This window comes from Biomphalaria glabrata, chromosome 5 (assembly GCF_947242115.1).
Source record: "Biomphalaria glabrata chromosome 5, xgBioGlab47.1, whole genome shotgun sequence".
NCBI classification, from domain to species: Eukaryota; Metazoa; Mollusca; class Gastropoda; family Planorbidae; genus Biomphalaria; species Biomphalaria glabrata.
The window spans coordinates 13,407,740-13,425,538 of record NC_074715.1 but is presented as its reverse complement, the minus strand read 5'-3'; the positions used below and the strand labels follow the sequence as shown (position 1 = coordinate 13,425,538).

The 17,799-nt window shown below is 38.7% G+C and overlaps 1 protein-coding gene across 1 annotated transcript; it reads right to left on the bottom strand.

Moving 5' to 3' along the window:
• Positions 1–2,093: 2,093 nt before the first annotated feature.
• Positions 2,094–9,094, bottom strand: LOC106063013 (putative ferric-chelate reductase 1). The gene is made up of 5 exons (XM_013221326.2): positions 9,075–9,094; positions 6,750–6,945; positions 5,497–5,639; positions 4,591–4,703; positions 2,094–2,806 (listed from the first exon to the last, which is right to left on the bottom strand). The coding sequence occupies exons 2-5, from the start codon at positions 6,937–6,939 to the stop codon at positions 2,149–2,151; spliced, it is 1,104 nt and encodes a 367-aa protein (XP_013076780.2). The 5' UTR covers positions 6,940–6,945; positions 9,075–9,094; the 3' UTR covers positions 2,094–2,148.
• Between the last annotated feature and the right edge of the window lie 8,705 nt (positions 9,095–17,799).

The following is a 17,799-nucleotide window of genomic DNA, read 5'->3' as shown; positions in this document are numbered from 1 at the left end:
ATTGCTACGCCGCTGTTATGACCGATATCTTTTGTTTATCAACAAAGTTGCAGAATCTACCAGTGTGATGAATAACCGAACTTATTATATTTCCTAATTATATCGGAAAATCTAAGATTACACTTTAAACTCATCACGAAATCAGCTCTTTCAATATAGGGCCTAAAGGCTTAAGTTAGATTCACCTTTTTTATTGAGACCCACTGTAAATGGAAATAATTAGTTATTGTGTTTAACGATTTTTAAACTTCACATCAAAAGATCGTACCCAACCCACTCGTCTTTCGTCAGACGTATAGATCTATCCTACTTCGTTTACAAGCCAATCAATAAGCCAGAGAGCAGTTTGCAGTGTCCGAACTGTAATTAATTTCTAACAGCTCATGTAGCCTAAACCAAACTAAAAAATGGACACTTTAAAAGGTAGGACTAGAACAGAAATATAGAACAATGAGAATACGCCAAAATGAAACGAAATATTTTTGGGTCTTCATAATACTCAAATACAGTCAAGAAATAATGATTGCCCTTTGCCAATTAACTCGTTATTATTAATTACATCTATTACATTAGTAAATAAGTAATATGCCAGCATCATAGTTAACAAAAAAACTTCGCTGATTTGCTCTCGACATTCTTATTGACAGATATTGAAAAAAAAAAGTTTCAAACTCAAACTTGGCATAAAAAGCCTAACATGCTTCTTCTGTTTGTTTCTGTGGCCATTTTGTGTCTCGAGAGATACTATTTTCCTTTTTATAGGTAAGTGAAGAGGCTAATCCTTGCTAGTTTTCTACACATTCACTGTCACGGGTTTTGCACAAGACGCTGCATTGTTTTAAGCGTTTTCCATACTTCTGGGATCCTCCGTGCTTGTCCTTCGTCTGGATCCTCTATCCTGTGACGGTTGATGTCAATTCTGAAGAGCTTAAGGTCACCCTTGCATGGTCACGTGAGGTGCAGTGCTTGTATTGTGTAGTTCTGTGTTTATGTTTAATCATGGTTTAATCATGGAACTATACTTCCATGGTTTAATCATGGCTTAATATATTCAAAGTTTGTGTTAAACCTTTTTCAGTTTACTTTGTACTATCCAATTATTAAAATCTAAGAGAACGAGAAAGATCATTTTAGTAACTCAGACTGATGGATTGTGTTTTGTAATCAATATTTGCTGGATACGTGACACTTGACATCAACATTAGATGTCGCCCCAATAAAGTCACAGCAGTAGCAGCTAACTAATTTGACTTGTTTTTGGCTTTCAAGTTTAAATACTACACAACTGAATGTCTTCAAAGTTTCACGTTTGGTTTCACGTCTGCTACGACCTTTGGAAATATTGAAACAGGAAATGATTTTGCCTGAATTTTTTTTTCCGCCAAATTTTGTTTGTCTTTCTTACATCATATTTAATTGATAATGCTGTCGATATTGATTGGTAATGTTTTTTTTCGCCATATTTAGGTTGTTGATGCTCTCGATTTTGATAAGTTGGACTTCTTTCGGAAGTGTTGTGTTTATTTTGTGATAGCTTCTTATAAATTACAGATATTCCTATTTGCTAATGTTAGGTTGTGTTTATTTGTGTATAAATTGGGTTCCTCTCGGTCTTCAGAGGCTGTTTCTTTCCTAGCACCCTATCTTCTTATAATTTACAGACGCTCTTTCAAAAAGAAGATGGATTTTGTTTTCGGTATTGATTGGTTGTGTTTCTTTGGGCTTTGATATGGCAATATTAATTTGGTTTAAAGTTTAAGGCCTTACATTTTGTTTTCATGTGTAAGTAAAACAAAATTTTGATTGGGAAAATATTTATTTTTAAACGTTAAATAACTTTAAAATTCAACACACTGAACACGCTGGACACACAGGGATAATAAATATACACGCGTAAAAAAAAAAGGGGGGGGGGAGAATTCAAAATAAACATATTGATTCAGATTTGGTATGCCTAAAATCCATGAAATGCTTAGTCTGTCCTTTCTGATTTCGAAATCAATTTTGCAATTTTCACTTTACCAATCCATTCTCAAAATAGCTGTAGAAGAATGTCTATAGATATTACATTTTAACTTGCAACTCTGAAACAATTTACTTATAACAATAATTTACTGTTTCAGTTTAAGGACACATACAATAAATCTGTTATGACGATTCATTTCTGCGCAATTGTCGTGTATCGATAGTTAGGTTTCGGGGATCAGACGAGCTTGAAAAGAAAGCGCGCGCGTTTGCATTTTGCATGAGTTCATTTATCCAGTTATTTTGCGGAAAGCCAGGCCACATTGGACTTCTAGTTTGAGCCTCTGGGGTTACTCTTACATCTAAGTTAGTGTCCATATTGAAATGAATTGTATTTGGTCTGACCCTTCCCTGGTGACTGCTGTCAGTAGACTGGATATTGTTGTCTGGTCTTGTAACATCAATGCCAAGGTCAGCTGGTCTGTCTGTGGTGAAAAAACCGTCCACAATTTTTTTCCACTGGCCCAGGAGGAGATCGATGAACCCTGTTGCGTTGGTGTGCGGTTCTTGCGCCGACACATTATAGTCTGTAAAAACTTCAGTGATCTCGCCTTCTGTGGTATCGGGGGATGGTTGTGTTGTGAGATTACCGTCTGCCTGAGAGTCAGTCTGTGTGGGGCTACTGCTTCCTGTGCCGCCCTGCCTGGTAGAGCTACTTACACTTACAGAGGCAACGGGCATGGGGCTAGCTTCTGCTGAAACATTTTGGTCCCCACTGACCACGGTGATTCGAACAAGAAGGTTCTGCCAGAAAGCGTTGAAGGATTGCACAAATGTACACCTGGAAAATAAAAACACGAGAATTTCATGACGTTTTAAGCAACAGTTAGCTTTTATAAGCGCGGTGGTAGTGGCGGTTAAGGGCTTGGCTTCCGAACCTGGGGTTCAGGGTTCGAATCCCGGTAAAGAATGGGATTTTGAATTTCAAGACTTTTAGGGCGCCCACCAAACTATGTCGGTACCTGATTCTAGTTGGGAAAAGTAAAGTTTGTTGTTTGTTGTGCTGGCCACATGACACCCTGCTAGTTAACTGTTGGCCTAAGAAACAGATGACCTTAACATCATCTGCCCTATAGATCGCAAGGACTGAAGGGGGATCCTTACTTACTTTTAATAAGATATAAAGGAGAAAACATACAAAACAGGAGTCTTCTTTCATTCATTTCCCTACTTCTGTCATAATCCCCCAAAAATGACTAATTTATTTTGACATTTTTTCATTATCCTATAAAGCTGAAATTTCGCACATAAAATCGTGCGACGTGACCATGGGCGCCCGCGGGGGGATGCAAGGTGGTGCACTTGCACCCCATGGATTCTGAGCATCCAAATTCTAGCAATTTTTTTTGCACCATCGGATCAATTAAAATCTAAGTAGCAACTGAACAAGTAGTGTTTCTAATGGTGACTGAAGTACAGCTGTAGTAGACTAGCCTAGGCTTATCAGGAATTGATGGCTGACCATGTTCGTGCACCCTTCTGTATTCTGAGCAACCAACTTTTAGCCAGTTTTTTACATCTTCAAATCAATTCACTTCCACTGAAATAATGTTAATAAGGATAAGCTATTATTGTAATAAGCTAGAATAGGCTAATCTGTAGTTCATGTCCGACCATGTACGTTTTATTCTAGACTTACAATTCAATATTCTATAGCACGTTAGTCGTGACGATTTGTTTTTATTTGCACTTAGTTATAGTTTTCATTATATTTAGTAAAGGCCTGGAATATAATAAACGTTTTTTTTTTGTTTTTGTCTTGGAGGAAAAACCCTTCCCAGCAGTCTTTCGACATGTGAAAGTTTCTTTGAACAAGATTTAAAAGTGCAGTTATCTTGGCCATGTATTTATATCTTGGGGAGTTGCGGTCAGTTTAAGCGCTCGATAAAATAGCAGGGGAAACATGTCCACCAGTTTACGATAGAAGAGATAGAAGAAAGTTCTTCCCATACCATCGCCTGAGTCAAAAAGTTGATTTGTATTGACGGAGCACTGGCAGCAGCATGAATTAACTGCGTTTTCTTGGTATTTCGGTAATGAAAATGCAGATATCTCTGGCACTGAATAGATGTGTTTGAGCATTGGATTTGTTAATGGCGATTGCCTGAGTCTTAGGTCATTGTCAGCGAATACATTAAGTACATGTCTAGACATGAACAACGTAAAAGAATGGGCGAGTCTGCCATTGAAAGAGGTTCTAACTAAGACAGAGAGGAATGGATCTTGCATGGTGCCCCAACGGTCCAACCGACTTAGGGATAGGTAAAGGTAAAAAGGAAAGACACCCCATTAGGTTAGAGTCTAAGAACTGAAGAAACCAAATAGAAGAGGAACAGGCCGTAACAAAACACATGCAGCTCTTCCAATAGAAATGAAAAGGTGAAACCAAAGTAACGAACTACGCTAAGTCACTTTTAAAGAGTTAAATGATCCTTAAACGTCGTACACTGTCTAGATACTTCAGGAATGAGATAACTTATAGAACAACTTACAAAGAAGAAGTTGAGCCTTTTTTTTTTTGGTCATCAAGACAAATTTATGAAAAATTAAATATCCCAAACTGACCTTATTTTAAATACAGAGCCAATGGCGGCATAGGCTGGAACTGTCCAATCAAAGCCAATCTTAGTTTTTGGATCATTGTTCACGTGGGTAATTCCTGTGTCTGGCGTCGATCTCTAAAACGAAACGGAAACCTTTTAAATTTGTTTTATTTTATTTATTTTTTTTTTTTTTTTTGGTTTTGTTTTCGAGGGTATTACTTTCATTACAAAAGAAGATTTTTTAAAATAACAAAAAAAAAATTTTTTTTTTGAAAAGCTGTCCATATCGAAAGGGGTCATGTAAACATTACACACATACAAACACACACACACACACACCTTACATAACTAGCCAAGCCTCCTTCAGAAATATTGGATCTACGTTTTATCTTATCTCATGTAATACAGACGTTACTTTAAAAAAAGAAGATGATTACGTCCTACGCGTCATGTATTCAGTCATGCATATTAACCAATGACTTAAATTCTGCCAAGTCACTGGTTTTCCTGGCTAGCTCAGGCAACCCATTCCATGCTCTAATAGTACTAGGGAAGAAGGAGTATTTGTACAAATTGGTCCTAGGCATATGGGATGAGGAATGTGCCGTCTTAGCCAAGCCTATTTCAGGACTGCAGATACCACAGGGTTAAAATTTGGAACCATGGTAACAGGGGCGTAGCTAGGAATTTGCCATCATTTGGGGACCCGAGGGGCTTGACATCTTTTGGGGGTCCCTGCTTTTTGCGTAATATTTAATGTAAAAAACACTCATTTAAAGTGGGGGCCTGGGGGATGTTCAAATTTCCCCCTCCTCTATTCCACTGCATGGTGACGACAGTCCAAAGCGCATACCATACGACCATGCAGCCAAACATTCAGTTATTTGGCCAATACAAACAAACCAAAACATTAACGACACGAACTTACCGAGCAGTTCAGAAGCTGGGTAAGGTCCAAAGAAGCGACAGTCATAGAAAACTCTCCAACGGTGTTGTTAGCTTGGTCATCATTTTCACTTGCCGCGCACATGAAGCCCATGAATGGCATGTCCCCCTTGCTATACAGAGTCACTAGTTTAAAAACCAAGATTCAGGAGTTACTTTTCCTAAGGTGTGAACAGTGGCGTAGCTATGGTGGGTGGATGAGGGAGGGGAGAGTTTGAACCCCCCCCCCCGGCCCCCACTTCAGGGAGCCCCCAAATGAGCGTTCGAAATTCTTTTTACATTAAATATTACCCCGTTATCTGATGTCATGATGTCAAATTGCAGGGGCCCCCAAATGATGGCCAATACCTAGCTACGCCACTGGGTGTGAAAACGACATGTACTAGAAATCTGAATGAACTATGTTACGTAATACTTATGTACAACTACATCGCTATAAGCCTTTCTGGTTTGTCTTGACTAAAGTTAATCACGGTGATCTGCCCCTCATTTTTCCAGTTTACATTCTTGAAGCAATCAACTGCGGTAACGTAGAAGGAAAAAGAGGTACCGGTATGGAGAAATGTTGGGGCGATATAATGGAAGCTGTAAGAATAACGCAAGAAAAGAGCAGTTAATTGGGCGACTTTTTGACTTAGATAAATAAGCCAAGGTCAAGGCGTAAAAGTTAAAGATGACTGTTGCCAACTAAATCTATGAATTGTAGCATTTGATTTTACCGCTAGTAAGTTGTTTTTAAATACGTTTTTACAAAGCTTATATCAACTCACTCTGTCTGTCTGTCTGTCTGGTAAAAAAGTGTGTACACGTTATTTCTCTCACGCCCTTTCTCGGATCAAATCGACACTTTGCACAATTATTCATTATGACATACATTAATAGAGTAACCAATAAGACAATTAATTACTGGTAATTCATTATTTTGTTTAACAGCAACAAGGAAAACTAATACCTTAGTATTCACAGATATGGCTAAATTTATTGTGTTTAGTCCCCTTAAATAATTGTTAACCCAGTCTCCAATCAAGTAGATACTAAAAAAAATTATTTATTGTACCTAACAAAACATGAATCAGTAATAAAAAAAATACTCCATTTTTCAATTAATTGTTGATAATTAATTATTTTGTTTGATATCAAATAAGGCAAATAAACTTGTACATTATTGATAGATATAGTTTTAAGGACGGGGTTCTTCCCCCATTCTAAGAAGATAAGAGAAGGACTAAAACGTACCTGAAGTGCTGCCTCCAGGTTCAACCGTTGCTCGACTCACACTCATGGCGTAAGGTGGCGGCGTCGTTTTGGCATCCCCATTGTGTGCAGGAAGAAGACCTTTGCAGGAGTAGTAAGGTCCACCTGCCGGGAACCCACTGCACAAAGTGGCAGCAATCAAAACGTAGACTGTTACCAAAATCCTGGCCATAGTTATCTGAAGGTGAAGGTTGGAACATAATGAAAACAATAGCATTCGAAACGTTTATAGAAATGTGCCACAGACATTGCCTTAGTTTAAAATCTTTTTTGACCCCGATATTTAAAAACTTTGACTTTCACACAAATAATGACTTTTTTTTTTAAAGGTAAAGCAATTTTCTCAATTCATTGTAAATATTTTCAAATGTATTCAGATATGGACTTTAACTCATCTAAGTATGGGCATATAAGCCTATATACTTGTGTAGTATTTCAAATTAAGTAATAATAAGAATAACGCATTAAGCGAAATTCATATTGTTACATTTTGGAAACGAGACTTCGCAGTGGCAACATTTAGCTAAAGACAGAGGACTTCGACACTCGACTCCGTCACGAGAATTTAAACTCTCTGTTCATATAAGTTACTGTGTTAGTCAGCTATATACACTTTATAAACTTGTGGTCAGTTTTGTCTTTTACTGACATCTCAACTTGCTATAGTTCACAGACTGTAGTAAAACATCTTAGTTTGAAATACACGACCTGCACACCACACCTGAAACGTAACCTGATGACGTAATTAGATCGAGCATTGTGCAATAATCTCTAATCCCTAACACAAAAAGTTATGATAACATCGTCATATTCGTTACGTAGACAGAAGACACGGACTAGTTGGTATCAAATAGATGATGAACTTCTACACCGCTCTTGTAGTAAGGTGTCTGTAGATGCAGATGTTAGTAATACTGCTTCACAGTTAAACTCACATATTATACAGCCATTTTACACAGAGGCCATCCAGTCACAGGGGCCATCCAGTCACACAGACAATTCAGTCACAGAGACCATCCAGTCACAGAGGCCATCCAGTCACAGAGACCACCGAGTCACAGAGGCCATCCAGTCACAGAGGCCATTCAGTCACAGAGGCCATACAGTCACAGAGGCCATACAGTCACAGAGGCCATACAGTCACAGAGGCCATACAGTCACAGAGACCTCACAGTCACAGAGGCAATACAGTCACAGAGGCGGCCTAAACAGCACGCGGGGCCCTGTGCGAATGCCCCATGTCCAACTCTAACCCAGAATATCATGCTAAAATACAAGCCTTCACGATAATTGTTATTTATGCCAGAAAAGGTACACCAATAATGTGTAAAAGGTATATGTTACTTAGACTTTTTTTTTTCGAAAATATCAGTGGAATATAGCACATTTGATGTGTGACATTTCTTTGTTTGTTTGATGAGCTGAAGGAGATAAAAACAATCTCCATATCGTTTGGTCCCCGTCAGGAGCGGGCCTGGAGGCAGTAGTCACATTTGCTAACACTATCCTCACCTCTGAATCTGACCCAGATATAAAAATACAAAATTAAACTGACAGTTGTATAAAGAAATAGGCCTACAACAGGTGACGAAGGTAAGAGAAATCGTAAGGCCTTTAAACTCTGACGTCGATTCAAGTAAAATATTTTTAAAAGCTTTTCCTAAAATTACTCAGTGAACAAGGTAGAAGCAAATTATCAAAAAAAAAAAGTAATAAAAAGGTACGGGAAAGAATAAATGGAACGCGACCGAGCTCTGGAAGAATCGTCCGCCGGCTGTCTCTTTGTCACCAGTGCCTTCACCCCCCGCTCACCTCGTCAGGTCAAGACCAGGTCACTGGCAGTAATGGTCACGTGACGGAAAGGAAACCATAATGGTATCCTTCTCTCGCTCAACAAATAAAGGATCTGAACCTTTGTTTAGGTTAAAGTAACTCTAAATACAAGGCAACGGTTCGAGTCCCTCGCCCTAGCAGCAGTACATTAAAAGATAGCTTTGAAAGCCAACTATCCTATCTTAATAGCTTTGAAAGCCAACTATCCTATCTAAATAGCTTTGAAAGTCAACTATCTTATCTTAATAGCTTTGAAAGTCAACTATCTTATCTTAATAGCTTCGAAAGTCAACTATTTTATCTTAATAGCTTTGGAAGTCAACTATCTTAATAGCTTTGAAAGTCAACTATCTTATCTTAATAGCTTTGAAAGTCAACTATTTTATCTTAATAGCTTTGAAAGTCAACTATCTTATCTTAATAGCTTTGAAAGTCAACTATCTTATCTAAATTTGTAAAAGGTTCTGTTGTTACCTTGAAAAGTTCTGGAAATTTTGGTTAATTTTCAATTTTAAAACTCAACACACAATAACGGGGGGGGGGGGGGGGTTGTTTTCGCTATTTGATAGAGTTGATTGATTTTGTTTAGACCATTACCCATCATGCCCCGTGCGATGACCTTGGTTCTATTGACATTGCTGGCTGTTTTCCACCTGAGTCAGGCATGTCAGCTTAGAAAGTCAACGGGCTAACACAGTAAATGGGACAGTGACACACTAAAGGCTGTGGTTGGTTACTCGGGTACTGTCAGTGAAGTACACAAGTACTCAAGTTATTGAATTTCGTTATTTAGTTCGGAGAGTACGTTTGCACATTTTGATATTTTGATAAGTAATAATGACGTCAGACCAATATTAATCACAATAACAATATAAAAGGATGGCTAATTACGATTAACTAATAATAATCACTATTTAAACTTTTTTTTTAAATATTGGCTATGTTTAATTGTTTATATATGATTCCGTGTTTCACGGAAATGGGAAAATTGTTACTGTTATAATGTCTCATACTTTTAGACTAGGTCACTTGGCTGTACATATTAATGTATGCACTTTCCAACTTCTAGACTAGGTCACTTGGCTGTACATATCATTGTATGCACTTTCCAACTTCTAGACTAGGTCACTTGACTGTACATATCATTGTATGCACTTTCCAACTTCTAGACTAGGTCACTTGACTGTACATATCAATGTATGCACTTTCCAACTTCTAGACTAGGTCACTTGGCTGTACATATCAATGTATGCACTTTCCAACTTCTAGACTAGGTCACTTGACTGTACATATCAATGTATGCACTTTCCAACTTCTAGACTAGGTCACTTGACTGTACATATCAATGTATGCATTTTCCAACTTCTAGACTAGGTCACTTGACTGTACATATCAATGTATGCACTTTCCAACTTCTAGACTAGGTCACTTGACTGTACATATCAATGTATGCACTTTCCAACTTCTAGACTAGGTCACTTGACTGTACATATCAATCCATGCACTTTCCAACTTCTAGACTAGGTCACTTGACTGTACATATCAATGTATGCACTTTCCAACTTCTAGACTAGGTCACTTGACTGTACATATCAATCCATGCACTTTCCAACTTCTAGACTAGGTCACTTGACTGTACATATCAATGTATGCACTTCTAACTTCTAGACTAGGTCACTTGACTGTACATATCAATGTATGCACTTCTAACTTCTAGACTAGGTCACTTGACTGTACATATCAATGTATGCACTTCTAACTTCTAGACTAGGTCACTTGACTGTACATATCAATGTATGCACTTTACAACTTCTAGACTAGGTCACTTGACTGTACATATCAATGTATGCACTTCTAACTTCTAGACTAGGTCACTTGACTGTACATATCAATGTATGCACTTCTAACTTCTAGACTAGGTCACTTGACTGTACATATCAATGTATGCACTTCTAACTTCTAGACTAGGTCACTTGACTGTACATATCAATGTATGCACTTCTAACTTCTAGACTAGGTCACTTGACTGTACATATCAATGTATGCACTTCTAACTTCTAGACTAGGTCACTTGACTGTACATATCAATGTATGCACTTCTAACTTCTAGACTAGGTCACTTGACTGTACATATCAATGTATGCACTTTCCAACTTCTAGACTAGGTCACTTGACTGTACATATTAATGTATGCACTTTCCAACTTCTAGACTAGGTCACTTGACTGTACATATTAATGTATGCACTTTCCAACTTCTAGACTAGGTCACTTAGCTGTACATATCAATGTATGCACTTCTAACTTCTAGACTAGGTCACTTGACTGTACATATCAATGTATGCACTTCTAACTTCTAGACTAGGTCACTTGACTGTACATATCAATGTATGCACTTCTAACTTCTAGACTAGGTCACTTGACTGTACATATCAATGTATGCACTTTCCAACTTCTAGACTAGGTCACTTGACTGTACATATTAATGTATGCACTTTCCAACTTCTAGACTAGGTCACTTGACTGTACATATTAATGTATGCACTTTCCAACTTCTAGACTAGGTCACTTGACTGTACATATTAATGTATGCACTTTCCAACTTCTAGACTAGGTCACTTAGCTGTACATATCAATGTATGCACTTCTAACTTCTAGACTAGGTCACTTGACTGTACATATCAATGTATGCACTTCTAACTTCTAGACTAGGTCACTTGACTGTACATATCAATGTATGCACTTTCCAACTTCTAGACTAGGTCACTTGACTGTACATATTAATGTATGCACTTTCCAACTTCTAGACTAGGTCACTTGACTGTACATATTAATGTATGCACTTTCCAACTTCTAGACTAGGTCACTTGACTGTACATATCAATGTATGCACTTTCCAACTTCTAGACTAGGTCACTTGACTGTACATATTAATGTATGCACTTTCCAACTTCTAGACTAGGTCACTTGACTGTACATATTAATGTATGCACTTTCCAACTTCTAGACTAGGTCACTTGACTGTACATATTAATGTATGCACTTTCCAACTTCTAGACTAGGTCACTTGACTGTACATATCAATGTATGCACTTTCCCCTTTACAGCAGGTGGGTAGGCCTGGGGCTACATCTGTTTTGGTTGATTAAGAGTGAAAAATGTTCACTTTATGATGAGGTATACATTATAATATACATACTATTCTTCCAACTGTTAACAAAAAAGACTTCTTTAAACGGTCATTTCATTTCAGTCTTATATACACCAACATTTAAAACATTGTGTCTGTTTCCCGCTTGAGAGGAAGGGGGACAACAACAGTGTATACTGGATCAACACATCATTATGTAACCATAGTTACCATACTATTTTACATCTCTTAACTCTTTCCCTCCGTAATTATTGTTCTCATTCAGACGGAATTCTTCATTTTGCTCATTAGTATTTCACTACCATATTATGATTGAGCTTCAATAACTTTGTTTGTTGTGATCAGAAAATGTTTTATTTGGTATAGGGTTAAAGGAGAATGCATGCTCCTTTGATATAACATAAAGAAAAGTTGTTAAAATTAAATATTAATTTAATTTAATGAGGTCAAATCAACGATGGTATCGTCGATTAGGAGAGAAAGAGTTAATAATGCCAACAGCAAGATCGCTTGTTATTCAATGGACCTCATTCACCAATCGTAAACAAACAACATTAAGCCACGTGATTCTCTATTTCTTCTATACAAATTATGATCTAATTTTAATACACAGTGGCTATCACGTGACAGTTTTTTTTCGTTGTTTTATCAATATTATCACGTGACTAAATGTTGTTTGTTTACGATTGGTGAATGAGGTCCATTTGTTCATGATTCAGAATAAAGCTGTATAAAAAATGGCAGTCGTCATCGGTGGGTAAAAAAAAAAGGCCAGTGATTGCACATTTCACACACGCTGTTATTCGTGTTTGTAAACACTGGGACATCATTATCTTTTATCTAGATGTCCACGTGGCGGGGGCGGGGGATTGAGTTCCGTGTTACAGTGCGTGTTTGTGTACATATTAGATCTAGTTCAAGCAGTTATGACAATAATATTTGTGTCGCGCAAAGAGGTAAACACGTGACGCTTAGTTCTGAACGTTGGATAGAATAAATTACACACAGGTAAAGCTTAGTGAATGTATTTGGCCAGCCAGGTGATTGTTGACATCACGTGGCCCTGGGATTGTACACACGCAACGAAGTAGCAAGATTTAATCAGATATCTGGATTCTACACTTCGAGCACTTACGGGATGGATCCAGCTGTGGTTGTTTTTAAACCATAATCGGAAGAAGAAAAATGGACCTCCTATTCCAGTACCAGTCAGAAGAGCCTTGAAGAAGTGGCGTCATTAGGGACGTGCGGGGGGTCCGTACCTCAACGGGTGGCACCATGAGCTAACCGCAGTGGGTGACGCCACTGACTTCAAGTAACACAGTTTAAGTTTCCAAACAACAACCGTTTGAACAGGGTGACGTTAGAAACAATATGCTATTGAGAGTATTAGGGATTCGGCGATTGCCTGCCACTCATATTGTCCTATTTGGCAATAAGATTTGTCATATAGATACCACAATTTTCAAGCAAAGATATTTGCTTTCATTTTCGGTATTTGGGTGCCAATACTTATTTTTAATCCTGCCATCGTTTAAAAAAAAAAAGACTTACCTTTTCAATTAGAGCTAGTCCATGCAGTGTTTAAGTTTCCTCCCGTCTTGTCTCGTTAGAAGTATCAAGTCCAAATGCTCCGACACTTCATCGACTCACTTTTTGTAGCAGACGACTGAACCTCTCCCTGTTTAGGTCACTTGTGATTGTGTCCCTTAGCTTCATTCATGTATCATAAACCACGCCTACTTTGGGGGGCTCACATGACTAGACTTCCTTATGTCGACGGCGATCCCGGAGAGAGCGAGAGGAATAATGCGTCGCGTCCAGCTTTGAAATGTTAAATGACTTTAAATAATTTTGTTTCTCTTTCTTTACTTGCTTCCCCCCCCCCCACCCCCCTTCCGGAAGAGTAATTAATGAAAGGAAAAAAAACAACGAAATAATTAAAATAAAAAGGACATAAAATTGGTTCTTAATGACGTGATAATACTTTTGTTGTTGTGATCAGTGCAAAGATGACATCTTTTGAAAGGTCACTGATGGGGGCTGTTAGTTGTTGTCATTGGAATGTTGCTGTGACTACCAGGTGAACTCGACACAAAGAGGACGTTTATGGTTCCGCTTGAAAGGCGGATACAATTAATTACATCCAATAACGTTTAGGCATAAATGGACAAAAAAAAGGGGGGGGGGGCTGTTCCCAAAAGTGGAAAAAGGGGGGGGGGGACCTTTTTCATAAGTGCGATGGGGGCTTTTTCACAAGTGGAAGAGGGCCTTTTTCATAAGTAGAACAAAGAGAGGGGGGGGGGCTTTTTCATAAGTGGAAGAGGACCTTTTTCATAAGTAGAACAAAGAGGGGGGGGGGGAAGCTTTTTCACAAGTGGAAGAGGGGCTTTTTTCTGGAACGAAGTTGATCTATTTGTTTCAGTGGAAAGACCCGGGGGGGGGGGGAATCCAATTAATTTGTTTTTAAGTAGGCCCGGAACATCACTTGACTATATGCATTCTTTCATATCCTTTATAAAATTAATACATACAATAGAATAAGTGTTTGGGATGTAAGATTTGAGTGTTTGTTGCTTGATGGGCTCCCCTCCCTCCCCCCTCCACTTCATCATGGGAATGTCAAACTACCCAGGGCTCGATTTAGATTATTGTAGATATGGGGCGCCTCGTAAAGCAATCTTTCTTTTTCTCTTCCTTGAAAGGGTTAGAAAATACCCCACTAAACGTTTCAGGAGCCCCCCCAGCGAAATCAATCGTTATAGCAGGCCTCAATACTGACCTGCGACGTCGCGACTTGTGGTCAGTGGAGTCTGGTCTGTACGACGTGGCAACGACCTATTTGTCTTCACTGGCCACAGGTCTCAACGTGGCAGGTCAGTGTTCAGGTCTGCTATGACGATTGTTCTCCCCAGGCAAGCCGGGGCCCTAAGATAGAGCTTATGTTGTCTAAAGGTAAATCCAGCACTGAATTCCTACCACATGACAAGTTACATGAATTGCGTTAATGTATTGCTTTAAAAATAATAATTCAAAAATTCGAAAGTTGTAGAACTACAAAAATATTGTTATAGTATTTGCGACTGCTCGGCCGCTTAGTTAGTGCCTTAGGCTCTCAGCGTAATGGTTCCATGTTTCATCTCATCTGCTTACCAAGAACAGGCCTAGACTGGATCGATGTTCTTCAGCTGCTTTATTCAAGTCACTTTGTGAAGATGTTTTGTGTGTTGATGTCATTCCTCGTTCGAGTCCTTCCATATGCTAGGACAAATTTGTACAAATACTCCTTCCTCTCTAGCTCTATTAGAGCATGGAATGGGTTGCCTGAGCTAGCCAGGAAAACCAGTGACTTGGCAGAATTTAGGTCATTGATTAATATGCATGACTAAATGCATGACGCTTAGGATGTAATCATCTTCTTCTTTTTTTTTGAAGTAACGTCTGTATTATATAAGATAAGATGTGTGTTTGGTGTATAAAGTATGTGTGAGTGTGGATATGAGTGTGGCAATGTGGGGGTGTGTATGAGTTTGTGTGTGTTGTATGTGTAGTGTGTTTGAGTGGGTGCGAATGTAGGTGTGTGTTAATGCGTGGTGTGTAGACAGTGTAGTAGAGTGTGTGTGTATGTGTGTGTGTGGTAATGAGCTCGTGTTTAGTGTGCACGTGTGTGTAGGTGTCTTTATATTATGTGTGGGAAAGAGTATATGAATGTAGTGTGTGTGCGTGCGGAATATGTGATTTGTGAATGTGTGATGTGTGTAGGCTGTTTGCGAGTTTTTGATGTGTGCATGTGTGTATCATGTGTGTGTGAGAGAGAGAAAGAGATAGCATGTATCTGTGGTGAGTGTGTTTGTTGTTGACAGTCGTTGACTTCTGTTAGTACAGAACCAGCGGACAACTAAAACACTGTAGGCGTATTATAGCTTAACTTGTAAAACTTGAAATAGCTTGAATAATTTCTTTGTGAACTAAACTAAATAGAACTTTGATTGCTGTATACACAAATTCAACTTGAGATCCAATGAAATCTATGAACTAGTCTTTAGTAATGATACAAGATGACAGTCTGAACAAAATTTAACTCACTACAGCTACACGTCTAGTCAGTCTGGCAATATGGAGTCGTCTCCCCTGTCTAAGACTGCTGATAACAATGCCGTTTATCTTGCATCAGTCACAACCAATCTCTAACCTCTTCCCATCGTCACCATGGAAACACCTCCACACACACGCACTGATGTAATCTGCTTGTTACGTGTGGGTACCATTGAGCTTGCTTCTGGCATAGTTTGTTTGTTTTTTTCAATGACGTCTGAACGTTTTGAAAGGGCAAAAGGTTCAAGGTAGTCCTAGCGAACTGTGCCCTGAGAGATACTTCGTTACTTCTATTCTATTAATTGTGTTTTTCTGTTACATCCTGCTGTCTGTGTGGACGTGTGGTTGCGCGTGTGTGTGGAGAGGCGGCTAAGCGAAGTTTTTTTTTTTTTGTTTGACATCTTCCTTTGACCAAACCTTGACACTTCCATTAATACTGAGTTATCAGGATCTACACTTCGACCTTTTTAAAACTCTTACATCTCTGCATTTATTTTTTTATTTTTTTTGCGGAAGGGAGTATGAAGGAGGGAAGAAAAACTTGGTTGACAAGGGGGGGGGGAGTGTGCGGAGAGAGAGAGAGAGAGACATGCTATAAAAGAGAGTTGGGGAGAACAACACAGAGAGAGATTTTTTTGAAGAGATGTGGCTATTATAGAAGAGAGAGAGACCGTACAAGTAGAGTGAGAGAGAGAGAGAGAGAGAGAGAGAGCGACTAAATAGAGATGGATAAGTGAAAGACTAAAAGAGGAAAAGAAAAAGAGGTGAAGGAGAGATAGTTTAAAAGGAAGGAAGGGATAAAGAAGAAGAAAAAATGTTTAGTGCTTAAGAAAAAAATATTAGTAACTACCGCTGTCTTATCAATTGATCCTAAATAGGAGATAAAAGGGGAACAACTGTTTAATACATTAAGTGTCTCATTAGTAGCCTCCCTTTTCATTAAACACTTAAAACATTTAATCACCAATGCTTGTTTTGTTTTTTCTAAGTAAAACTAAGTTCAGAAATAAAAAGCATTAGACCTTCGTTCTGCAGGATGCCAGGGTTCAAACTCGGGACCAAAATGACGACATTCTGAAGCGCGTACGACTCGATCATGTAGCCATCAATGCAGGGCCGGATGTAAGTCTGTGGAGGTCCAGGGTAAGAATTTTTGTGGAGGTCCCTACACTTTTTCAAAAGCTTGAATAAAAATCCACTTTTTAACCCTTTTTAATCAATCAACATACCGATATGTAATAGAGCTACATTTCAGAAGAAAGAAACAGAGCATTTGTCGAAAGTGTAAAGATGTTGTGTGTATGGTCAGTTTCAAAAGGTTCATATTTTCCAGGAGTTACACATTATGAGCCTCAATAAAAACTTTTAATTTATGCTCTCGGTGCATGTTTGTTGGCTCTCTCTCGCTATCATAAAGAAGAGTGTTCACTATACAGGCGTTGTAGATGAGCATTTTGTTTGACATGGTCAGTTCATCATTTTCCCAGACATGCTTCCAGAGTTTTACCAATGTTGTGTTAACTGTAGAAGGACCAGAGTAATGGAAAAGGGCCCTTGGACCTCAGACCAGCAAGTGCGTGTGTACAACTCAAGCCAAAAGATGGCATGATCACCAGTATCGTGCACTGCTAATGGAGCGATGGTTAGAGCTTTAAAACAAACTCTACCAGATTGTAAATGCCATCTTGCTAAACGCTTTGTCTAACTTCTCAACACTTACATTTCTAATGAATTAGATGAAACGCCCTCTGTAAAGGAAATGAGAGCGGCCATTGACAAGCTTGGAAAGCAGCCGGAGGAGTTAGAATTCCTACAGAGACAAAGATGTGTTCTGGCCCCAGCACTATTCGCCCTCTTCTCTACAGTTGTAATCGCAAGCGCCCTTTAAATCCTTGGAATATGAAGCCTTAACCAACCACACCTTAGTCACAAGTTATGGTTCATACGAGGATTGA